Source organism: Giraffa tippelskirchi, chromosome 12 (genome assembly GCF_054371585.1).
Source record: "Giraffa tippelskirchi isolate mGirTip1 chromosome 12, T2T-mGirTip1v1.2.pri, whole genome shotgun sequence".
NCBI lineage: Eukaryota > Metazoa > Chordata > Mammalia > Artiodactyla > Giraffidae > Giraffa > Giraffa tippelskirchi.
Window position 1 is genome coordinate 66,717,509 of NC_137286.1, and position 24,183 is coordinate 66,741,691.

Consider the following 24,183-nt stretch of genomic DNA (forward strand, 5'->3'; position numbering starts at 1 on the left):
CTTCTCATTGGAAGACTTTGCTGTGAGTATTAGAAATGCAAGTGATTTCTCTTCCCCTTCCTCCCTGTCCATCTCTCAGAGCCACCGGGAAACAGAGGCCTCATCCAGGGTCACACAGGCCTGAGGGAGTGCAACTAGACTGTTGTTTCTTCAGGCCCTCAGTGCTGGACATCATCCGGGATACTCTGTGTGTGTCTTCCTCAGTCTGGTGTCCCTTCAGACCTTTCCCTAGTTTTCACAGGCTTGTCGTGTTGGTGTTCTTTGACTGTTTGGAGACACATCCTTGAGAAGCTTTGTGTTTCCACTCATTCGTCTCGCGATGTATGACCTGTCTTTTGCTTTTGTAATGAGGTCTTTCCCACAGTAGATATCTTTGATTTTGCAAAGTCCACTGTATTCTCTGGGTTGTTTTGTGGGCTGCCTTTTTGTTTTGTGTGTGAAGACTCAAAGCACGTGTCCGGTTTCTGCTCATTGTTCTTCTAGATTTGTGACAAGTTTTCATGGAAACTTTGTCTAGGGATAACTGGAAGTGAACTCGGTGTAAGGTGTCAAGTCTCCATCTCCATTCATGTCATGCCCTGCAGTTTCCAATTCCCTGTTCCTGAGTGGTTTTGGAGACCTTGTGGGAAGTTTGGTTGCATCGGAGTTTGGGTTTCCACCTTGAGTAGATTCACACTGTTCTGCCCTCAGGGACACTGTCAAGGGGGAGTGAGGAGCAGCCTGCACTTCCAGCAGTGACCACACGGTGGGGCGAGTGCTGCTCTCCCCTCTGGGAGCCCCAGGCCACAGGCATCCCAGTGAGGAGCCAGCTCTGTGCTCAGCTGAAAGGAGTTAGTCTCTCAGGAGCCTCTGAGCCCTTGCCTTTGGATCACCCAGGGTGGGCATTTGCTGTGACAGAAAAAAATTGCCCTGAATTCCATGGACGGAAGAGCCTGGCTGTGTAGAGTTCGTGAGTTGCCGTGAATCAGACACAACTGAGGACACAAAAATTCAATAGACTAAAACACTTTTTGGGGGTGGGGGGAGTGAAAGGGGGTGATGTGGGGTTTTTTGTCTTATATAATAGCCGAGGGAAATCTAGTTTAAACCTAAATTCACATAGATGGGAAAGGTATAGCTCTCCGTCACCCTATTAAAAAAAAAAAAAAAACGTCTTAACTTTTCTGAAAGCTTATTTAGTAGCTTCCTTGAGCAGTTCATTGTGAAGGATTTTTTTTTTTTTTTCTGTGACATTGGCCTCATTAAAAAGTACGGTTTGCCTTTACTGGATAATTTTGTTCATTGGTTTGTTAGGGAATCTTGGTAATATTTGAGTTTCCTGGGGAGTATGGTCACATGACCTGGCCCTGGCCAATCGGTGCGTTCCACCTCCCTGGCCACTGTGATTGGCTCCGGACTGGGGCAGTGCCCAATCGGGGCCCGGGGCCGGGCCTCACGTTGGAAGCCAGGGGAAGACGAGCTCTCGTTCTGCTGGGGTAGGGGAAGGGGTGGGGCCGGGGGAGGTCAGGCTCCAGCAGTGGGAGGGGCTTGAGGTCCGCCTGCGGCAGTTGGTGACCTTCCTGCTCCCCTCAGGGCAGAGCCGCCGGCCTGAGAATGAGGGCGCTGCTGAGCCCAGGGGCTGGGATGGCCCGCTGCTGCTGTGGTCCCAGAGCTCCACCCGAGACCTGAGGGAGGCCGTCTGCCCGTGAGTCCTCTCCCGCTTGTCTGTCAGCTTGTTTGAACCATGCTGGGTTTTCTGCCCAGCTGGCTAAGGGGAGTCCCTGGAAATGCAAGGGTGTGGGTTTTGGCAGACTTCAGGGAAGACATGCCAGATGAGCCTGGGAGACTCCAGCTTAATCTGGATTCAGGAGATATCTCTTCGGGCCAGCTAGTAATTGTAGGATAAGCCTAATGAGTCTTCACAGGATGAAGAGAGTAACGTGCCAAGGTAGCAATCGATGTCCTCATTCGAGAGGATGAAGCTGGTGCTCAGAGAAGGGGGGAACTTGGCCAGAGCAAGGAGGTGTGCACCCAGACAGAACCCCCAGATCCGGCCATTTGAGCTCAGGGAGGCCACTGGTGTGGCTTGTCCCTGTAGCAGGCGCCGAGGCACGCAGCCCACCCTGATTCCTGCGGGGGCCTGACTTGGGAAGTGCCATCTGGTAGCTTTGAGACTCACCAAACCAAATTGCACTGGAGAGAGGAAGGACACCTTCCTTCATCCACCCCCCACCCCCGCCGGATTCCCACATACCCTGACCCCTTTCTCTTGATTTCGGAGCCATTTCCAGAGTCCCGCTCATATGACCTCATTCGAAGTGCACTGTGGACGAGCTGCCATCTGCAGCTGCTACCACAGCAGCCAAGGGCTTTAGCTCCCGAGTACCTCCCTTCCTTTGGAACTTGGGGGCCCTCTACTCCCCACTTGCACACCACAGACCTTTGCTGAGGATTGTGGGGACCCTCACTCAGTTTGCAGCACGTTGTAGCCATCCCTGTCCTCTCAATACCTCCCTTGCCACTCAGCTTGTGAGCCCCTTTGGAGCAGCGTGGCCCACCTGGCTGCAACGGAAGAGACACAGCTGACAGTGAAACAACAGCTTAGATCTGACAGCCGGAAAGCTCTGTCAAAAGGGACCTCCCTCTTCACACCGTAGAGGCTGTAGGAGCCGCCAGGCTTTCGGAACCAGTGCTGGGGCCAAAATGACCCCACAGCCGTTTTCCTTCCTGGGGAGGGTTCTGGCTCGAGTGGGAATGGCTCAAGTCTCCTAAGGTTCTGAAAGCCCACTGTGTGCAGATTCACGGTACACAGAGAGGAGAAGGTGGAGTCCTGCCCTGGAGGTGGTCACAGCTCACGGATGAGCCAGGCAGGCAGGCAGGCAGGCAGGCAGGGCATGAGAACACCTGAGCTGCCTTCATGAGTGAATGGTGTGGGAGCAGAGGAAGAGAAGCCGGTCTGCTCCCTCATGTGGTGCCCAGGGCAGGTTGTCCCCAGAGGAAACCCTTACGACGGTGAGGACTCTCACTGCTGTTTCCCAAGGGGTTCCGTCGGTGCGTGTCTTCCCCGGAGCGGTCAGGCCGTCTCTAAAGTACACTGGCCATGGGCATTGCCTCTCCTTGGAACTTCCCACGTGTTTCTCTTTTTTATGGAACAGTGATTTTTCTAGAGGGGTTCTGGGCCACAAGGTTGTTGGGTCATTTTCTAGCCTTCTGTCGTGAAGAACGCTTTCCTGGGCGTTGGGGTGGTTTGTTGTTCCAGCTCCCTTTCTTGGCTTCTTTTGGGAGCTGGTGCAACAAGAGGAGCTCAGCCTCTGCCTTCTGGCTGAGATGTCACCCTTCAAACAGCAATGCCTGCCTGGAGATAATGATGGCATTTGCCAAAAGGGCTTCGTTTGGCACATGATATCTTGAAAGGACGTACACCGTCCTGTCAGCTATCAAAGGCTAGTTCAAATGACATAAAAATGAGAACTCTCCAATGGAGTCTTACAGTAGGTGGAGAGTCCGAAAGAAACTCCTTCAGTCATTTCACTGAGAGTCATTGATTGGGGACACCAAGAATATAGGAAGGAATGCAGAAAGAAAAGATGAAATTGTGTTCAGGATCGGGGGGAGGGATGAACAGGGCGTGCTTGCCTTGAATCCAGGCTTTGTTGGGGGGTGGGGCATAAAGATCAAACGGGTCTGAAACCACAAAGTGGTGATGGTAACACAGTATCACCAGAGTTACACAACAGTGTTCCCAAATTGCAACAATGATGAAAAAGTTTACTAACTTAACCAACAAGTTCCCAACTTAACCAACAAAAATACAGGAAACCATACAAAAAATAAAACATCACCAGAAAGGTGGAAACAAACCAAATGCAAAGCAGTTCAGGGGAAAGGAACTCCATGTCCCCTGGGGGCAGACCGAGTTGACAGCGTCCACGGTGAGCCGACAGGGATGGAGGCGGCAGAGCCGACCGCTCCCCTGGACGTGGTGTTTCCGGCAAGGGCTCTGGGTCTCTGTCCAGAGCGGGGGCTCGTTCTTCCTGCAGGGGTGGGTGAGTCATCGTCGGCGTCTGGGTGTTGCGCGGGAGCCAGGGCAGGCTCTCCCTGCCGAGGCGGTGACTCCTCCTCTGCCTCGGGTTCTCCTGCCAAAGCCCGAGCAGGTACAGGTGCACGTGGAGGTGGAGGTTCTGGCTGAGGGGGTGGGACATCAGTGCCTGGGGCTGGGGGTCCTGCAGGCACGGAGATCCGATCTGCCCGGTGTGCTGGCCAGAACCCAGCTGGCCTGGTGTCTCTGCGAGGGCAAGTCTCGGTTCTCCATCTGCCCTCGGTGGATCCCTGGGTCCTGCACCTGGAGCCACCACCTCTGTAGGGACAGGTCTGGGAAGTGGAGCCTGGTTCCAGTTGGAGGCCAGTGCTAGAGCTGGGGGAGAAGCAAAGTTTGCCCACAGGCCAGCCTTGGCATGTGCGTATCCCGGGACAGAAAGCTTCCAAGAGATTCCCAAAGAATACCCAGGGTCGGATGTCTTTTGGGACTGAAGTGTGCAAGAAGGGGGTGGGGGTGTGAGGCCAGCGCTTGCTGCAGGCCCAGCAGCATCTTTCGGGGACTCGTCCCTGTGTAGCTCAGCACCCCCTCCCCACACACTCCCGTGCACCAGCCCCAGCGTCCTCACCTCTGTGCTCTGGCGTGCTGGGCTCCAGGTCCTCCTGCTGCCTCAGAGGCTGGGGTTCTCGGGACTCTGGGTCGGAGCCGGGTGTGCTGAGCTCCGTGGCAGCCTCAGACTGGGCCGCCGGGTGTATCCTGTGTGGTGTCTCGGCAGCAGGCCTTCCCCGCCTCCGCTTCGCCCCCGGTGGGGCTGATGCCTCCGTGGGCACGCTCACCTGGAGCCTGCACTGGGCCTCAGGGGCGGGGGGGTGGTGCTCCGACCCCTCCCTCCGGGAGGTGGACGGGGTGTCCCCGTCCTCGGCCTCATCACGTGGGAAGCTCTGCAACGACAGTGACCGTCAGCCAGCCATGCTGGGACTTTTCCGAGCTGGGCCTGGCCAGTGGAGCCGCTGCTTCTGCCTGCTCGAACTTCTCTTCCCAGAAGGGTCAGAGACGTGTGTCTGCTCAGATCCCCACCCGGGAGGAAAGAGACCCACCTGAGGGTGTGAGGCCAGCCTGGGCGGCCGGCGCTGCCCGCACTCTCCCCATCCCAGCCAGCCTGCTCTCCCCTGGGGTGTGGACACAACTTGCCCGCAGGCTTCTGACCCCACATCCGCCTGGGCTTCCTTGAGGGAGACACACCCCGAGAAACCCGCATCCACACACACAGGCAAAGGACCCGGTGTTTCCGGGTGGCATGGGAGAGGTGGGCTGGCCCGGCCTGGGGCTCCCCGTGTTACCTTTCTGTTTCTCCGGGCAAAGGGCCAGAGGCCTCTCGGGGGTGCCCTGAGCCAACGTCGACAGGGTGCCCACGCACACTGCCTGTGAGCTCTCCTGAGGCCCCGGCCTCTGGGCAGGGGCAAACAGCAGAACATCCTGGCAGCAAGTGATCTGGCTGGGGGCTCCTCTCCGCTCTGGAGGCCTGGATACACGGGTTGCGGGTTCTGTTGGGTTCTGTTGCCGGCAGGTGACATCATTTCCTGGGGTTCGTGCTGAGGTCCCTTCCCCAAAACTTCCCAAGGGAATCTCTGGGTTTCTGACTGCTCGACCACCCCCCTTAGGCCATGTGCAGGCACAGTGACAGCCACACAGCCCAGCCCACAGCCCTGGGGAGGCCTGGGTGCAGCCAGGGCCTGAGCTCCGAGGACCCCGCTGCTCTCAGACCAGGCTCCTTCTTCTCATAAGTGGTGTGGCCCTGGACAAGCGTATGCCCCTCAGGGTTTCCCCAGTCTCTCCATCTGGAGAGTGGGGGTCATTCTCCCATCTGCTTCCTAGGTCTGTCGGCCTACGAGCAGCTCCATGCCTTTCCACCTGGGGCCGATATCACGTGGAGCTTGTGCGCTGAGACTTCAGAAAGAAAGACTCCATCCAGGGCTGACACAGCACAGAATGGGGCAGAACGAGGCCTGGATGCGCCGTGGTACCCAGGAAAAGGCACTCCCCCTCCTGAGTGTTTTGAGACCCCGCATCCAAGTTGGAGGCGCGAAAGGAAGACTCGAAGGTCTCCCTCTCTTATAGAAAAGAGTAGCCAACTTTCTGGTCCTCTGTTTCCATTGAGATTCTGTTCAAGTGTCCCAGCTCGGCTTCTGCGGGTGGCTGAGCTTCTAATGGCTCCCTGCGTTCTTGTCTTTTCCTCTCCAAACCTTCCGTCCTTTTCCCCCTTCTGGGGTGGATGGGCGCTGTCATTGCTTCTACCTTCGAGACAGATTGATGAAAAGTCTGGACCGTCGACTCCTTTCCTCTCTTTGGTTCCGTGTCTCTCTCTGTCTGTGTCCCTCTCTTTTCCCTTCTCGATTCAGTCTGTGTCTTCCTCTTTCTCTCTCGTGTGTGGATGGATGGATGCTAGGAATGCACATGTATATGATTAGATGAGGGTTATGTTTTAGGGATAGGTTAGAGGGAGAGAAAGGCTTTAGGTCGGAGTTGGTCATGGGGGAAGGGTCAAGGGTGGTGGTGGTGTTTCTTGGAATCTGAGTGCTGTGCATTCTTCGTCTCTTTCCATATGAACCCCTTCTCAGATACACCACTTGCAAGGAGTCTCTCATGTTCCGTTTCCCATCTTTTGCATTTCTGAATGCTTAGCTTCTCTGTTGTGAAGAGGTTCCATTGGATGGAAACCCATTGGCGTACTTCGTTTTCCTCTTTCCCTTACTTGAAGAGACCCATTTCTACCTCCGCCCAGCAAATGGCAAGGAGACTCTGATGTTAAGGAGCCTTTGACCTACGCTTCTTTCTAGCTGTCTCATGACATCAGTCTTTAGGGTGAGGTTTTTCCCCGATATTGAGGTGGTGTGAGATCAAAACCAATAGCGTTCTTCAGATGTAGCTGTCTGGTTTTCCCATGGACATTTATTGAAGAGGCTTTCTCGTTCCCATTTGGATATTCTCCCCTTTTGTGTCAGAGATGAGTTGACCATGGATGCCGGGGTTTGTTTCTGGACCCTCAACTTTATTCCATCGATCTGGATCTGTGTGTGTTGTTGTATTCCCAATAGCATACTGTCCTGCTGCTGCCGCTGCGCCTAAGTCATTTCAGTCGTGTCTGACTCTGCGCGACCCCATGGCCTGCAGCCTACCAGGCTCCTCCGTCCAGGGCGTTTTCCAGGCAAGAGTACTGGAGTGGGTCGCCATCGCCTTCTCCGATACTCTCCTGAGGATCCTAGTTTGGTCGTCTAATTTCCTTTCACACAACCTTGGATGTCCGTATCGGGGCTTTTTCGTCGGATTGTATTGACAATTTAGGCTCTTTTCTGTTTCCGTACCCCTTTTGCAATTCTTTGTTCGGTGCGAAAATGCATTGGCATTTTGGGAGGAATAGCATCGAAGCTGTGGATTGCCTTGTGGGGCTGTGACATCATTTTCCCAATAGGAATTCTTTCAAGCCCTGAGCACAGCTTCTCTTTCCAGTGGTTGGTGTGGGCTTGATCTTCCTTCTTCCATCTCTCGCCGTTTTGTGAGAACAGGTCCTTCCTTCCCTTCTGGGTTAGATGGACTCGTGGGTATCACTTCAGTGAATGGCATTGTCAGTGGGGGTGATAATTCCCTTCTCATTGGAAGACTTTGCTGTGAGTATTAGAAATGCAAGTGATTTCTCTTCCCCTTCCTCCCTGTCCATCTCTCAGAGCCACCGGGAAACAGAGGCCTCATCCAGGGTCACACAGGCCTGAGGGAGCGCAACTAGACTGTTGTTTCTTCAGGCCCTCAGTGCTGGACATCATCCGGGATACTCTGTGTGTGTCTTCCTCAGTCTGGTGTCCCTTCAGACCTTTCCCTAGTTTTCACAGGCTTGTCGTGTTGGTGTTCTTTGACTGTTTGGAGACACATCCTTGAGAAGCTTTGTGTTTCCACTCATTCGTCTCGCGATGTATGACCTGTCTTTTGCTTTTGTAATGAGGTCTTTCCCACAGTAGATATCTTTGATTTTGCAAAGTCCACTGTATTCTCTGGGTTGTTTTGTGGGCTGCCTTTTTGTTTTGTGTGTGAAGACTCAAAGCACGTGTCCGGTTTCTGCTCATTGTTCTTCTAGATTTGTGACAAGTTTTCATGGAAACTTTGTCTAGGGATAACTAGAAGTGAACTCGGTGTAAGGTGTCAAGTCTCCATCTCCATTCATGTCATGCCCTGCAGTTTCCAATTCCCTGTTCCTGAGTGGTTTTGGAGACCTTGTGGGAAGTTTGGTTGCATCGGAGTTTGCGTTTCCACCTTGAGTAGATTCACACTGTTCTGCCCTCAGGGACACTGTCAAGGGGGAGTGAGGAGCAGCCTGCACTTCCAGCAGTGACCACACGGTGGGGCGAGTGCTGCTCTCCCCTCTGGGAGCCCCAGGCCACAGGCATCCCAGTGAGGAGCCAGCTCTGTGCTCAGCTGAAAGGAGTTAGTCTCTCAGGAGCCTCTGAGCCCTTGCCTTTGGATCACCCAGGGTGGGCATTTGCTGTGACAGAAAAAAATTGCCCTGAATTCCATGGACGGAAGAGCCTGGCTGTGTAGAGTTCGTGAGTTGCCGTGAATCAGACACAACTGAGGACACAAAAATTCAATAGACTAAAACACTTTTTGGGGGTGGGGGGAGTGAAAGGGGGTGATGTGGGGTTTTTTGTCTTATATAATAGCCGAGGGAAATCTAGTTTAAACCTAAATTCACATAGATGGGAAAGGTATAGCTCTCCGTCACCCTATTAAAAAAAAAAAAAAAGTCTTAACTTTTCTGAAAGCTTATTTAGTAGCTTCCTTGAGCAGTTCATTGTGAAGGATTTTTTTTTTCTGTGACATTGGCCTCATTAAAAAGTACGGTTTGCCTTTACTGGATAATTTTGTTCATTGGTTTGTTAGGGAATCTTGGTAATATTTGAGTTTCCTGGGGAGTATGGTCACATGACCTGGCCCTGGCCAATCGGTGCGTTCCACCTCCCTGGCCACTGTGATTGGCTCCGGACTGGGGCAGTGCCCAATCGGGGCCCGGGCCCGGGCCTCACGTTGGAAGCCAGGGGAAGACGAGCTCTCGTCCTGCTGGGGTAGGGGAAGGGGTGGGGCCGGGGGAGGTCAGGCTCCAGCAGTGGGAGGGGCTTGAGGTCCGCCTGCGGCAGTTGGTGACCTTCCTGCTCCCCTCAGGGCAGAGCCGCCGGCCTGAGAATGAGGGCGCTGCTGAGCCCAGGGGCTGGGATGGCCCGCTGCTGCTGTGGTCCCAGAGCTCCACCCGAGACCTGAGGGAGGCCGTCTGCCCGTGAGTCCTCTCCCGCTTGTCTGTCAGCTTGTTTGAACCATGCTGGGTTTTCTGCCCAGCTGGCTAAGGGGAGTCCCTGGAAATGCAAGGGTGTGGGTTTTGGCAGACTTCAGGGAAGACATGCCAGATGAGCCTGGGAGACTCCAGTTTAATCTGGATTCAGGAGATATCTCTTCGGGCCAGCTAGTAATTGTAGGATAAGCCTAATGAGTCTTCACAGGATGAAGAGAGTAACGTGCCAAGGTAGCAATCGATGTCCTCATTCGAGAGGATGAAGCTGGTGCTCAGAGAAGGGGGGAACTTGGCCAGAGCAAGGAGGTGTGCACCCAGACAGAACCCCCAGATCCGGCCATTTGAGCTCAGGGAGGCCACTGGTGTGGCTTGTCCCTGTAGCAGGCGCCGAGGCACGCAGCCCACCCTGATTCCTGCGGGGGCCTGACTTGGGAAGTGCCATCTGGTAGCTTTGAGACTCACCAAACCAAATTGCACTGGAGAGAGGAAGGACACCTTCCTTCATCCACCCCCCACCCCCGCCGGATTCCCACATACCCTGACCCCTTTCTCTTGATTTCGGAGCCATTTCCAGAGTCCCGCTCATATGACCTCATTCGAAGTGCACTGTGGACGAGCTGCCATCTGCAGCTGCTACCACAGCAGCCAAGGGCTTTAGCTCCCGAGTACCTCCCTTCCTTTGGAACTTGGGGGCCCTCTACTCCCCACTTGCACACCACAGACCTTTGCTGAGGATTGTGGGGACCCTCACTCAGTTTGCAGCACGTTGTAGCCATCCCTGTCCTCTCAATACCTCCCTTGCCACTCAGCTTGTGAGCCCCTTTGGAGCAGCGTGGCCCACCTGGCTGCAACGGAAGAGACACAGCTGACAGTGAAACAACAGCTTAGATCTGACAGCCGGAAAGCTCTGTCAAAAGGGACCTCCCTCTTCACACCGTAGAGGCTGTAGGAGCCGCCAGGCTTTCGGAACCAGTGCTGGGGCCAAAATGACCCCACAGCCGTTTTCCTTCCTGGGGAGGGTTCTGGCTCGAGTGGGAATGGCTCAAGTCTCCTAAGGTTCTGAAAGCCCACTGTGTGCAGATTCACGGTACACAGAGAGGAGAAGGTGGAGTCCTGCCCTGGAGGTGGTCACAGCTCACGGATGAGCCAGGCAGGCAGGCAGGCAGGCAGGCAGGGCATGAGAACACCTGAGCTGCCTTCATGAGTGAATGGTGTGGGAGCAGAGGAAGAGAAGCCGGTCTGCTCCCTCATGTGGTGCCCAGGGCAGGTTGTCCCCAGAGGAAACCCTTACGACGGTGAGGACTCTCACTGCTGTTTCCCAAGGGGTTCCGTCGGTGCGTGTCTTCCCCGGAGCGGTCAGGCCGTCTCTAAAGTACACTGGCCATGGGCATTGCCTCTCCTTGGAACTTCCCACGTGTTTCTCTTTTTTATGGAACAGTGATTTTTCTAGAGGGGTTCTGGGCCACAAGGTTGTTGGGTCATTTTCTAGCCTTCTGTCGTGAAGAACGCTTTCCTGGGCGTTGGGGTGGTTTGTTGTTCCAGCTCCCTTTCTTGGCTTCTTTTGGGAGCTGGTGCAACAAGAGGAGCTCAGCCTCTGCCTTCTGGCTGAGATGTCACCCTTCAAACAGCAATGCCTGCCTGGAGATAATGATGGCATTTGCCAAAAGGGCTTCGTTTGGCACATGATATCTTGAAAGGACGTACACCGTCCTGTCAGCTATCAAAGGCTAGTTCAAATGACATAAAAATGAGAACTCTCCAATGGAGTCTTACAGTAGGTGGAGAGTCCGAAAGAAACTCCTTCAGTCATTTCACTGAGAGTCATTGATTGGGGACACCAAGAATATAGGAAGGAATGCAGAAAGAAAAGCTGAAATTGTGTTCAGGATCGGGGGGAGGGATGAACAGGGCGTGCTTGCCTTGAATCCAGGCTTTGTTGGGGGGTGGGGCATAAAGATCAAACGGGTCTGAAACCACAAAGTGGTGATGGTAACACAGTATCACCAGAGTTACACAACAGTGTTCCCAAATTGCAACAATGATGAAAAAGTTTACTAACTTAACCAACAAGTTCCCAACTTAACCAACAAAAATACAGGAAACCATACAAAAAATAAAACATCACCAGAAAGGTGGAAACAAACCAAATGCAAAGCAGTTCAGGGGAAAGGAACTCCATGTCCCCTGGGGGCAGACCGAGTTGACAGCGTCCACGGTGAGCCGACAGGGATGGAGGCGGCAGAGCCGACCGCTCCCCTGGACGTGGTGTTTCCGGCAAGGGCTCTGGGTCTCTGTCCAGAGCGGGGGCTCGTTCTTCCTGCAGGGGTGGGTGAGTCATCGTCGGCGTCTGGGTGTTGCGCGGGAGCCAGGGCAGGCTCTCCCTGCCGAGGCGGTGACTCCTCCTCTGCCTCGGGTTCTCCTGCCAAAGCCCGAGCAGGTACAGGTGCACGTGGAGGTGGAGGTTCTGGCTGAGGGGGTGGGACATCAGTGCCTGGGGCTGGGGGTCCTGCAGGCACGGAGATCCGATCTGCCCGGTGTGCTGGCCAGAACCCAGCTGGCCTGGTGTCTCTGCGAGGGCAAGTCTCGGTTCTCCATCTGCCCTCGGTGGATCCCTGGGTCCTGCACCTGGAGCCACCACCTCTGTAGGGACAGGTCTGGGAAGTGGAGCCTGGTTCCAGTTGGAGGCCAGTGCTAGAGCTGGGGGAGAAGCAAAGTTTGCCCACAGGCCAGCCTTGGCATGTGCGTATCCCGGGACAGAAAGCTTCCAAGAGATTCCCAAAGAATACCCAGGGTCGGATGTCTTTTGGGACTGAAGTGTGCAAGAAGGGGGTGGGGGTGTGAGGCCAGCGCTTGCTGCAGGCCCAGCAGCATCTTTCGGGGACTCGTCCCTGTGTAGCTCAGCACCCCCTCCCCACACACTCCCGTGCACCAGCCCCAGCGTCCTCACCTCTGTGCTCTGGCGTGCTGGGCTCCAGGTCCTCCTGCTGCCTCAGAGGCTGGGGTTCTCGGGACTCTGGGTCGGAGCCGGGTGTGCTGAGCTCCGTGGCAGCCTCAGACTGGGCCGCCGGGTGTATCCTGTGTGGTGTCTCGGCAGCAGGCCTTCCCCGCCTCCGCTTCGCCCCCGGTGGGGCTGATGCCTCCGTGGGCACGCTCACCTGGAGCCTGCACTGGGCCTCAGGGGCGGGGGGGTGGTGCTCCGACCCCTCCCTCCGGGAGGTGGACGGGGTGTCCCCGTCCTCGGCCTCATCACGTGGGAAGCTCTGCAACGACAGTGACCGTCAGCCAGCCATGCTGGGACTTTTCCGAGCTGGGCCTGGCCAGTGGAGCCGCTGCTTCTGCCTGCTCGAACTTCTCTTCCCAGAAGGGTCAGAGACGTGTGTCTGCTCAGATCCCCACCCGGGAGGAAAGAGACCCACCTGAGGGTGTGAGGCCAGCCTGGGCGGCCGGCGCTGCCCGCACTCTCCCCATCCCAGCCAGCCTGCTCTCCCCTGGGGTGTGGACACAACTTGCCCGCAGGCTTCTGACCCCACATCCGCCTGGGCTTCCTTGAGGGAGACACACCCCGAGAAACCCGCATCCACACACACAGGCAAAGGACCCGGTGTTTCCGGGTGGCATGGGAGAGGTGGGCTGGCCCGGCCTGGGGCTCCCCGTGTTACCTTTCTGTTTCTCCGGGCAAAGGGCCAGAGGCCTCTCGGGGGTGCCCTGAGCCAACGTCGACAGGGTGCCCACGCACACTGCCTGTGAGCTCTCCTGAGGCCCCGGCCTCTGGGCAGGGGCAAACAGCAGAACATCCTGGCAGCAAGTGATCTGGCTGGGGGCTCCTCTCCGCTCTGGAGGCCTGGATACACGGGTTGCGGGTTCTGTTGGGTTCTGTTGCCGGCAGGTGACATCATTTCCTGGGGTTCGTGCTGAGGTCCCTTCCCCAAAACTTCCCAAGGGAATCTCTGGGTTTCTGACTGCTCGACCACCCCCCTTAGGCCATGTGCAGGCACAGTGACAGCCACACAGCCCAGCCCACAGCCCTGGGGAGGCCTGGGTGCAGCCAGGGCCTGAGCTCCGAGGACCCCGCTGCTCTCAGACCAGGCTCCTTCTTCTCATAAGTGGTGTGGCCCTGGACAAGCGTATGCCCCTCAGGGTTTCCCCAGTCTCTCCATCTGGAGAGTGGGGGTCATTCTCCCATCTGCTTCCTAGGTCTGTCGGCCTACGAGCAGCTCCATGCCTTTCCACCTGGGGCCGATATCACGTGGAGCTTGTGCGCTGAGACTTCAGAAAGAAAGACTCCATCCAGGGCTGACACAGCACAGAATGGGGCAGAACGAGGCCTGGATGCGCCGTGGTACCCAGGAAAAGGCACTCCCCCTCCTGAGTGTTTTGAGACCCCGCATCCAAGTTGGAGGCGCGAAAGGAAGACTCGAAGGTCTCCCTCTCTTATAGAAAAGAGTAGCCAACTTTCTGGTCCTCTGTTTCCATTGAGATTCTGTTCAAGTGTCCCAGCTCGGCTTCTGCGGGTGGCTGAGCTTCTAATGGCTCCCTGCGTTCTTGTCTTTTCCTCTCCAAACCTTCCGTCCTTTTCCCCCTTCTGGGGTGGATGGGCGCTGTCATTGCTTCTACCTTCGAGACAGATTGATGAAAAGTCTGGACCGTCGACTCCTTTCCTCTCTTTGGTTCCGTGTCTCTCTCTGTCTGTGTCCCTCTCTTTTCCCTTCTCGATTCAGTCTGTGTCTTCCTCTTTCTCTCTCGTGTGTGGATGGATGGATGCTAGGAATGCACATGTATATGATTAGATGAGGGTTATGTTTTAGGGATAGGTTAGAGGGAGAGAAAGGCTTTAGGTCGGAGTTGGTCATGGGGGAAGGGTCAAGGGTGGTGGTGGTGTTTCTTGGAATCTGAGTGCTGTGCATTCTTCGTCTCTTTCCATATGAACCCCTTCTCAGATACACCACTTGCAAGGAGTCTCTCATGTTCCGTTTCCCATCTTTTGCATTTCTGAATGCTTAGCTTCTCTGTTGTGAAGAGGTTCCATTGGATGGAAACCCATTGGCGTACTTCGTTTTCCTCTTTCCCTTACTTGAAGAGACCCATTTCTACCTCCGCCCAGCAAATGGCAAGGAGACTCTGATGTTAAGGAGCCTTTGACCTACGCTTCTTTCTAGCTGTCTCATGACATCAGTCTTTAGGGTGAGGTTTTTCCCCGATATTGAGGTGGTGTGAGATCAAAACCAATAGCGTTCTTCAGATGTAGCTGTCTGGTTTTCCCATGGACATTTATTGAAGAGGCTTTCTCGTTCCCATTTGGATATTCTCCCCTTTTGTGTCAGAGATGAGTTGACCATGGATGCCGGGGTTTGTTTCTGGACCCTCAACTTTATTCCATCGATCTGGATCTGTGTGTGTTGTTGTATTCCCAATAGCATACTGTCCTGCTGCTGCCGCTGCGCCTAAGTCATTTCAGTCGTGTCTGACTCTGCGCGACCCCATGGCCTGCAGCCTACCAGGCTCCTCCGTCCAGGGCGTTTTCCAGGCAAGAGTACTGGAGTGGGTCGCCATCGCCTTCTCCGATACTCTCCTGAGGATCCTAGTTTGGTCGTCTAATTTCCTTTCACACAACCTTGGATGTCCGTATCGGGGCTTTTTCGTCGGATTGTATTGACAATTTAGGCTCTTTTCTGTTTCCGTACCCCTTTTGCAATTCTTTGTTCGGTGCGAAAATGCATTGGCATTTTGGGAGGAATAGCATCGAAGCTGTGGATTGCCTTGTGGGGCTGTGACATCATTTTCCCAATAGGAATTCTTTCAAGCCCTGAGCACAGCTTCTCTTTCCAGTGGTTGGTGTGGGCTTGATCTTCCTTCTTCCGTCTCTCGCCGTTTTGTGAGAACAGGTCCTTCCTTCCCTTCTGGGTTAGATGGACTCGTGGGTATCACTTCAGTGAATGGCATTGTCAGTGGGGGTGATAATTCCCTTCTCATTGGAAGACTTTGCTGTGAGTATTAGAAATGCAAGTGATTTCTCTTCCCCTTCCTCCCTGTCCATCTCTCAGAGCCACCGGGAAACAGAGGCCTCATCCAGGGTCACACAGGCCTGAGGGAGTGCAACTAGACTGTTGTTTCTTCAGGCCCTCAGTGCTGGACATCATCCGGGATACTCTGTGTGTGTCTTCCTCAGTCTGGTGTCCCTTCAGACCTTTCCCTAGTTTTCACAGGCTTGTCGTGTTGGTGTTCTTTGACTGTTTGGAGACACATCCTTGAGAAGCTTTGTGTTTCCACTCATTCGTCTCGCGATGTATGACCTGTCTTTTGCTTTTGTAATGAGGTCTTTCCCATAGTAGATATCTTTGATTTTGCAAAGTCCACTGTATTCTCTGGGTTGTTTTGTGGGCTGCCTTTTTGTTTTGTGTGTGAAGACTTAAAGCACGTGTCCGGTTTCTGCTCATTGTTCTTCTAGATTTGTGACAAGTTTTCATGGAAACTTTGTCTAGGGATAACTGGAAGTGAACTCGGTGTAAGGTGTCAAGTCTCCATCTCCATTCATGTCATGCCCTGCAGTTTCCAATTCCCTGTTCCTGAGTGGTTTTGGAGACCTTGTGGGAAGTTTGGTTGCATCGGAGTTTGCGTTTCCACCTTGAGTAGATTCACACTGTTCTGCCCTCAGGGACACTGTCAAGGGGGAGTGAGGAGCAGCCTGCACTTCCAGCAGTGACCACACGGTGGGGCGAGTGCTGCTCTCCCCTCTGGGAGCCCCAGGCCACAGGCATCCCAGTGAGGAGCCAGCTCTGTGCTCAGCTGAAAGGAGTTAGTCTCTCAGGAGCCTCTGAGCCCTTGCCTTTGGATCACCCAGGGTGGGCATTTGCTGTGACAGAAAAAAATTGCCCTGAATTCCATGGACGGAAGAGCCTGGCTGTGTAGAGTTCGTGAGTTGCCGTGAATCAGACACAACTGAGGACACAAAAATTCAATAGACTAAAACACTTTTTGGGGGTGGGGGGAGTGAAAGGGGGTGATGTGGGGTTTTTTGTCTTATATAATAGCCGAGGGAAATCTAGTTTAAACCTAAATTCACATAGATGGGAAAGGTATAGCTCTCCGTCACCCTATTAAAAAAAAAAAAAAGTCTTAACTTTTCTGAAAGCTTATTTAGTAGCTTCCTTGAGCAGTTCATTGTGAAGGATTTTTTTTTTTCTGTGACATTGGCCTCATTAAAAAGTACGGTTTGCCTTTACTGGATAATTTTGTTCATTGGTTTGTTAGGGAATCTTGGTAATATTTGAGTTTCCTGGGGAGTATGGTCACATGACCTGGCCCTGGCCAATCGGTGCGTTCCACCTCCCTGGCCACTGTGATTGGCTCCGGACTGGGGCAGTGCCCAATCGGGGCCCGGGGCCGGGCCTCACGTTGGAAGCCAGGGGAAGACGAGCTCTCGTCCTGCTGGGGTAGGGGAAGGGGTGGGGCCGGGGGAGGTCAGGCTCCAGCAGTGGGAGGGGCTTGAGGTCCGCCTGCGGCAGTTGGTGACCTTCCTGCTCCCCTCAGGGCAGAGCCGCCGGCCTGAGAATGAGGGCGCTGCTGAGCCCAGGGGCTGGGATGGCCCGCTGCTGCTGTGGTCCCAGAGCTCCACCCGAGACCTGAGGGAGGCCGTCTGCCCGTGAGTCCTCTCCCGCTTGTCTGTCAGCTTGTTTGAACCATGCTGGGTTTTCTGCCCAGCTGGCTAAGGGGAGTCCCTGGAAATGCAAGGGTGTGGGTTTTGGCAGACTTCAGGGAAGACATGCCAGATGAGCCTGGGAGACTCCAGTTTAATCTGGATTCAGGAGATATCTCTTTGGGCCAGCTAGTAATTGTAGGATAAGCCTAATGAGTCTTCACAGGATGAAGAGAGTAACGTGCCAAGGTAGCAATCGATGTCCTCATTCGAGAGGATGAAGCTGGTGCTCAGAGAAGGGGGGAACTTGGCCAGAGCAAGGAGGTGTGCACCCAGACAGAACCCCCAGATCCGGCCATTTGAGCTCAGGGAGGCCACTGGTGTGGCTTGTCCCTGTAGCAGGCGCCGAGGCACGCAGCCCACCCTGATTCCTGCGGGGGCCTGACTTGGGAAGTGCCATCTGGTAGCTTTGAGACTCACCAAACCAAATTGCACTGGAGAGAGGAAGGACACCTTCCTTCATCCACCCCCCACCCCCGCCGGATTCCCACATACCCTGACCCCTTTCTCTTGATTTCGGAGCCATTTCCAGAGTCCCGCTCATATGACCTCATTCGAAGTGCACTGTGGACGAGCTGCCATCTGCAGCTGCTACCACAGCAGCCAAGGGCTTTAGCTCCCGAGTACCTCCCTTCCTTTGGAACTTGGGGGCCCTCTACTCCCCACTTGCACACCACAGACCTTTGCTGAGGATTGTGGGGACCCTCACTCAGTTTGCAGCACGTTGTAGCCATCCCTGTCCTCTCAATACCTCCCTTGCCACTCAGCTTGTGAGCCCCTTTGGAGCAGCGTGGCCCACCTGGCTGCAACGGAAGAGACACAGCTGACAGTGAAACAACAGCTTAGATCTGACAGCCGGAAAGCTCTGTCAAAAGGGACCTCCCTCTTCACACCGTAGAGGCTGTAGGAGCCGCCAGGCTTTCGGAACCAGTGCTGGGGCCAAAATGACCCCACAGCCGTTTTCCTTCCTGGGGAGGGTTCTGGCTCGAGTGGGAATGGCTCAAGTCTCCTAAGGTTCTGAAAGCCCACTGTGTGCAGATTCACGGTACACAGAGAGGAGAAGGTGGAGTCCTGCCCTGGAGGTGGTCACAGCTCACGGATGAGCCAGGCAGGCAGGCAGGCAGGCAGGCAGGGCATGAGAACACCTGAGCTGCCTTCATGAGTGAATGGTGTGGGAGCAGAGGAAGAGAAGCCGGTCTGCTCCCTCATGTGGTGCCCAGGGCAGGTTGTCCCCAGAGGAAACCCTTACAACGGTGAGGACTCTCACTGCTGTTTCCCAAGGGGTTCCGTCGGTGCGTGTCTTCCCCGGAGCGGTCAGGCCGTCTCTAAAGTACACTGGCCATGGGCATTGCCTCTCCTTGGAACTTCCCACGTGTTTCTCTTTTTTATGGAACAGTGATTTTTCTAGAGGGGTTCTGGGCCACAAGGTTGTTGGGTCATTTTCTAGCCTTCTGTCGTGAAGAACGCTTTCCTGGGCGTTGGGGTGGTTTGTTGTTCCAGCTCCCTTTCTTGGCTTCTTTTGGGAGCTGGTGCAACAAGAGGAGCTCAGCCTCTGCCTTCTGGCTGAGATGTCACCCTTCAAACAGCAATGCCTGCCTGGAGATAATGATGGCATTTGCCAAAAGGGCTTCGTTTGGCACATGATATCTTGAAAGGACGTACACCGTCCTGTCAGCTATCAAAGGCTAGTTCAAATGACATAAAAATGAGAACTCTCCAATGGAGTCTTACAGTAGGTGGAGAGTCCGAAAGAAACTCCTTCAGTCATTTCACTGAGAGTCATTGATTGGGGACACCAAGAATATAGGAAGGAATGCAGAAAGAAAAGATGAAATTGTGTTCAGGATCGGGGGGAGGGATGAACAGGGCGTGCTTGCCTTGAATCCAGGCTTTGTTGGGGGGTGGGGCATAAAGATCAAACGGGTCTGAAACCACAAAGTGGTGATGGTAACACAGTATCACCAGAGTTACACAACAGTGTTCCCAAATTGCAACAATGATGAAAAAGTTTACTAACTTAACCAACAAGTTCCCAACTTAACCAACAAAAATACAGGAAACCATACAAAAAATAAAACATCACCAGAAAGGTGGAAACAAACCAAATGCAAAGCAGTTCAGGGGAAAGGAACTCCATGTCCCCTGGGGGCAGACCGAGTTGACAGCGTCCACGGTGAGCCGACAGGGATGGAGGCGGCAGAGCCGACCGCTCCCCTGGACGTGGTGTTTCCGGCAAGGGCTCTGGGTCTCTGTCCAGAGCGGGGGCTCGTTCTTCCTGCAGGGGTGGGTGAGTCATCGTCGGCGTCTGGGTGTTGCGCGGGAGCCAGGGCAGGCTCTCCCTGCCGAGGCGGTGACTCCTCCTCTGCCTCGGGTTCTCCTGCCAAAGCCCGAGCAGGTACAGGTGCACGTGGAGGTGGAGGTTCTGGCTGAGGGGGTGGGACATCAGTGCCTGGGGCTGGGGGTCCTGCAGGCACGGAGATCCGATCTGCCCGGTGTGCTGGCCAGAACCCAGCTGGCCTGGTGTCTCTGCGAGGGCAAGTCTCGGTTCTCCATCTGCCCTCGGTGGATCCCTGGGTCCTGCACCTGGAGCCACCACCTCTGTAGGGACAGGTCTGGGAAGTGGAGCCTGGTTCCAGTTGGAGGCCAGTGCTAGAGCTGGGGGAGAAGCAAAGTTTGCCCACAGGCCAGCCTTGGCATGTGCGTATCCCGGGACAGAAAGCTTCCAAGAGATTCCCAAAGAATACCCAGGGTCGGATGTCTTTTGGGACTGAAGTGTGCAAGAAGGGGGTGGGGGTGTGAGGCCAGCGCTTGCTGCAGGCCCAGCAGCATCTTTCGGGGACTCGTCCCTGTGTAGCTCAGCACCCCCTCCCCACACACTCCCGTGCACCAGCCCCAGCGTCCTCACCTCTGTGCTCTGGCGTGCTGGGCTCCAGGTCCTCCTGCTGCCTCAGAGGCTGGGGTTCTCGGGACTCTGGGTCGGAGCCGGGTGTGCTGAGCTCCGTGGCAGCCTCAGACTGGGCCGCCGGGTGTATCCTGTGTGGTGTCTCGGCAGCAGGCCTTCCCCGCCTCCGCTTCGCCCCCGGTGGGGCTGATGCCTCCGTGGGCACGCTCACCTGGAGCCTGCACTGGGCCTCAGGGGCGGGGGGGTGGTGCTCCGACCCCTCCCTCCGGGAGGTGGACGGGGTGTCCCCGTCCTCGGCCTCATCACGTGGGAAGCTCTGCAACGACAGTGACCGTCAGCCAGCCATGCTGGGACTTTTCCGAGCTGGGCCTGGCCAGTGGAGCCGCTGCTTCTGCCTGCTCGAACTTCTCTTCCCAGAAGGGTCAGAGACGTGTGTCTGCTCAGATCCCCACCCGGGAGGAAAGAGACCCACCTGAGGGTGTGAGGCCAGCCTGGGCGGCCGGCGCTGCCCGCACTCTCCCCATCCCAGCCAGCCTGCTCTCCCCTGGGGTGTGGACACAACTTGCCCGCAGGCTTCTGACCCCACATCCGCCTGGGCTTCCTTGAGGGAGACACACCCCGAGAAACCCGCATCCACACACACAGGCAAAGGACCCGGTGTTTCCGGGTGGCATGGGAGAGGTGGGCTGGCCCGGCCTGGGGCTCCCCGTGTTACCTTTCTGTTTCTCCGGGCAAAGGGCCAGAGGCCTCTCGGGGGTGCCCTGAGCCAACGTCGACAGGGTGCCCACGCACACTGCCTGTGAGCTCTCCTGAGGCCCCGGCCTCTGGGCAGGGGCAAACAGCAGAACATCCTGGCAGCAAGTGATCTGGCTGGGGGCTCCTCTCCGCTCTGGAGGCCTGGATACACGGGTTGCGGGTTCTGTTGGGTTCTGTTGCCGGCAGGTGACATCATTTCCTGGGGTTCGTGCTGAGGTCCCTTCCCCAAAACTTCCCAAGGGAATCTCTGGGTTTCTGACTGCTCGACCACCCCCCTTAGGCCATGTGCAGGCACAGTGACAGCCACACAGCCCAGCCCACAGCCCTGGGGAGGCCTGGGTGCAGCCAGGGCCTGAGCTCCGAGGACCCCGCTGCTCTCAGACCAGGCTCCTTCTTCTCATAAGTGGTGTGGCCCTGGACAAGCGTATGCCCCTCAGGGTTTCCCCAGTCTCTCCATCTGGAGAGTGGGGGTCACTCTCCCATCTGCTTCCTAGGTCTGTCGGCCTACGAGCAGCTCCATGCCTTTCCACCTGGGGCCGATATCACGTGGAGCTTGTGCGCTGAGACTTCAGAAAGAAAGACTCCATCCAGGGCTGACACAGCACAGAATGGGGCAGAACGAGGCCTGGATGCGCCGTGGTACCCAGGAAAAGGCACTCCCCCTCCTGAGTGTTTTGAGACCCCGCATCCAAGTTGGAGGCGCGAAAGGAAGACTCGAAGGTCTCCCTCTCTTATAGAAAAGAGTAGCCAACTTTCTGGTCCTCTGTTTCCATTGAGATTCTGTTCAAGTGTCCCAGCTCGGCTTCTGCGGGTGGCTGAGCTTCTAATGGCTCCCTGCGTTCTTGTCTTTTCCTCTCCAAACCTTCCGTCCTTTTCCCCCTTCTGGGGTGGATGGGCGCTGTCATTGCTTCTACCTTCGAGACAGATTGATGAAAAGTCTGGACCGTCGACTCCTTTCCTCTCTTTGGTTCCGTGTCTCTCTCTGTCTGTGTCCCTCTCTTTTCCCTTCTCGATTCAGTCTGTGTCTTCCTCTTTCTCTCTCGTGTGTGGATGGATGGATGCTAGGAATGCACATGTATATGATTAGATGAGGGTTATGTTTTAGGGATAGGTTAGAGGGAGAGAAAGGCTTTAGGTCGGAGTTGGTCATGGGGGAAGGGTCAAGGGTGGTGGTGGTGTTTCTTGGAATCTGAGTGCTGTGCATTCTTCGTCTCTTTCCATATGAACCCCTTCTCAGATACACCACTTGCAAGGAGTCTCTCATGTTCCGTTTCCCATCTTTTGCATTTCTGAATGCTTAGCTTCTCTGTTGTGAAGAGGTTCCATTGGATGGAAACCCATTGGCGTACTTCGTTTTCCTCTTTCCCTTACTTGAAGAGACCCATTTCTACCTCCGCCCAGCAAATGGCAAGGAGACTCTGATGTTAAGGAGCCTTTGACCTACGCTTCTTTCTAGCTGTCTCATGACATCAGTCTTTAGGGTGAGGTTTTTCCCCGATATTGAGGTGGTGTGAGATCAAAACCAATAGCGTTCTTCAGATGTAGCTGTCTGGTTTTCCCATGGACATTTATTGAAGAGGCTTTCTTGTTCCCATTTGGATATTCTCCCCTTTTGTGTCAGAGATGAGTTGACCATGGATGCCGGGGTTTGTTTCTGGACCCTCAACTTTATTCCATCGATCTGGATCTGTGTGTGTTGTTGTATTCCCAATAGCATACTGTCCTGCTGCTGCCGCTGCGCCTAAGTCATTTCAGTCGTGTCTGACTCTGCGCGACCCCATGGCCTGCAGCCTACCAGGCTCCTCCGTCCAGGGCGTTTTCCAGGCAAGAGTACTGGAGTGGGTCGCCATCGCCTTCTCCGATACTCTCCTGAGGATCCTAGTTTGGTCGTCTAATTTCCTTTCACACAACCTTGGATGTCCGTATCGGGGCTTTTTCGTCGGATTGTATTGACAATTTAGGCTCTTTTCTGTTTCCGTACCCCTTTTGCAATTCTTTGTTCGGTGCGAAAATGCATTGGCATTTTGGGAGGAATAGCATCGAAGCTGTGGATTGCCTTGTGGGGCTGTGACATCATTTTCCCAATAGGAATTCTTTCAAGCCCTGAGCACAGCTTCTCTTTCCAGTGGTTGGTGTGGGCTTGATCTTCCTTCTTCCGTCTCTCGCCGTTTTGTGAGAACAGGTCCTTCCTTCCCTTCTGGGTTAGATGGACTCGTGGGTATCACTTCAGTGAATGGCATTGTCAGTGGGGGTGATAATTCCCTTCTCATTGGAAGACTTTGCTGTGAGTATTAGAAATGCAAGTGATTTCTCTTCCCCTTCCTCCCTGTCCATCTCTCAGAGCCACCGGGAAACAGAGGCCTCATCCAGGGTCACACAGGCCTGAGGGAGTGCAACTAGACTGTTGTTTCTTCAGGCCCTCAGTGCTGGACATCATCCGGGATACTCTGTGTGTGTCTTCCTCAGTCTGGTGTCCCTTCAGACCTTTCCCTAGTTTTCACAGGCTTGTCGTGTTGGTGTTCTTTGACTGTTTGGAGACACATCCTTGAGAAGCTTTGTGTTTCCACTCATTCGTCTCGCGATGTATGACCTGTCTTTTGCTTTTGTAATGAGGTCTTTCCCACAGTAGATATCTTTGATTTTGCAAAGTCCACTGTATTCTCTGGGTTGTTTTGTGGGCTGCCTTTTTGTTTTGTGTGTGAAGACTCAAAGCACGTGTCCGGTTTCTGCTCATTGTTCTTCTAGATTTGTGACAAGTTTTCATGGAAACTTTGTCTAGGGATAACTGGAAGTGAACTCGGTGTAAGGTGTCAAGTCTCCATCTCCATTCATGTCATGCCCTGCAGTTTCCAATTCCCTGTTCCTGAGTGGTTTTGGAGACCTTGTGGGAAGTTTGGTTGCATCGGAGTTTGCGTTTCCACCTTGAGTAGATTCACACTGTTCTGCCCTCAGGGACACTGTCAAGGGGGAGTGAGGAGCAGCCTGCACTTCCAGCAGTGACCACACGGTGGGGTGAGTGCTGCTCTCCCCTCTGGGAGCCCCAGGCCACAGGCATCCCAGTGAGGAGCCAGCTCTGTGCTCAGCTGAAAGGAGTTAGTCTCTCAGGAGCCTCTGAGCCCTTGCCTTTGGATCACCCAGGGTGGGCATTTGCTGTGACAGAAAAAAATTGCCCTGAATTCCATGGACGGAAGAGCCTGGCTGTGTAGAGTTCGTGAGTTGCCGTGAATCAGACACAACTGAGGACACAAAAATTCAATAGACTAAAACACTTTTTGGGGGTGGGGGGAGTGAAAGGGGGTGATGTGGGGTTTTTTGTCTTATATAATAGCCGAGGGAAATCTAATTTAAACCTAAATTCACATAGATGGGAAAGGTATAGCTCTCCGTCACCCTATTAAAAAAAAAAAAAAAAGTCTTAACTTTTCTGAAAGCTTATTTAGTAGCTTCCTTGAGCAGTTCATTGTGAAGGATTTTTTTTTTTTTCT

The 24,183-nt window shown here is 54.6% G+C and overlaps 1 protein-coding gene and 1 long non-coding RNA gene across 2 annotated transcripts in view; one reads left to right on the plus strand and one right to left on the minus strand.

Moving 5' to 3' along the window:
* Positions 1–24,183, plus strand: part of LOC145530003 (uncharacterized) — a 270,063-nt gene that overhangs the window by 6,083 nt on the left and 239,797 nt on the right. The window contains exons 2-4 of the long non-coding RNA XR_014071399.1: positions 1,573–1,684; positions 9,224–9,335; positions 16,875–16,986. This is a non-coding gene — a long non-coding RNA (uncharacterized LOC145530003). The remainder of the gene's footprint in view (positions 1–1,572; positions 1,685–9,223; positions 9,336–16,874; positions 16,987–24,183) is intronic.
* On the minus strand, positions 17,030–23,900 carry LOC145529832 (uncharacterized). The gene is made up of 3 exons (XM_081550591.1): positions 20,658–23,900; positions 19,946–20,258; positions 17,030–19,695 (listed from the first exon to the last, which is right to left on the minus strand). Exons 1-3 carry the CDS (start codon positions 20,892–20,894, stop codon positions 19,058–19,060), a joined length of 1,188 nt encoding a protein of 395 aa, XP_081406717.1. The 5' UTR covers positions 20,895–23,900; the 3' UTR covers positions 17,030–19,057.

What these genes read in the sequence shown, in the direction of transcription:
- LOC145529832 (XM_081550591.1), bottom strand. Translation starts at nt 20,894, where the DNA reads ATGATGTCACCTGCCGGCAACAGAACCCAACAGAACCCGCAACCCGTG. An exon ending in TTGCCCGGAGAAACAGAAAG is followed by an intron (nt 20,259 to 20,657) that starts GTAACACGGGGA and finishes CTGTCGTTGCAG; the next exon opens with AGCTTCCCACGTGATGAGGC. An exon ending in CAGCACGCCAGAGCACAGAG is followed by an intron (nt 19,696 to 19,945) that starts GTGAGGACGCTG and finishes CTTCTCCCCCAG; the next exon opens with CTCTAGCACTGGCCTCCAAC.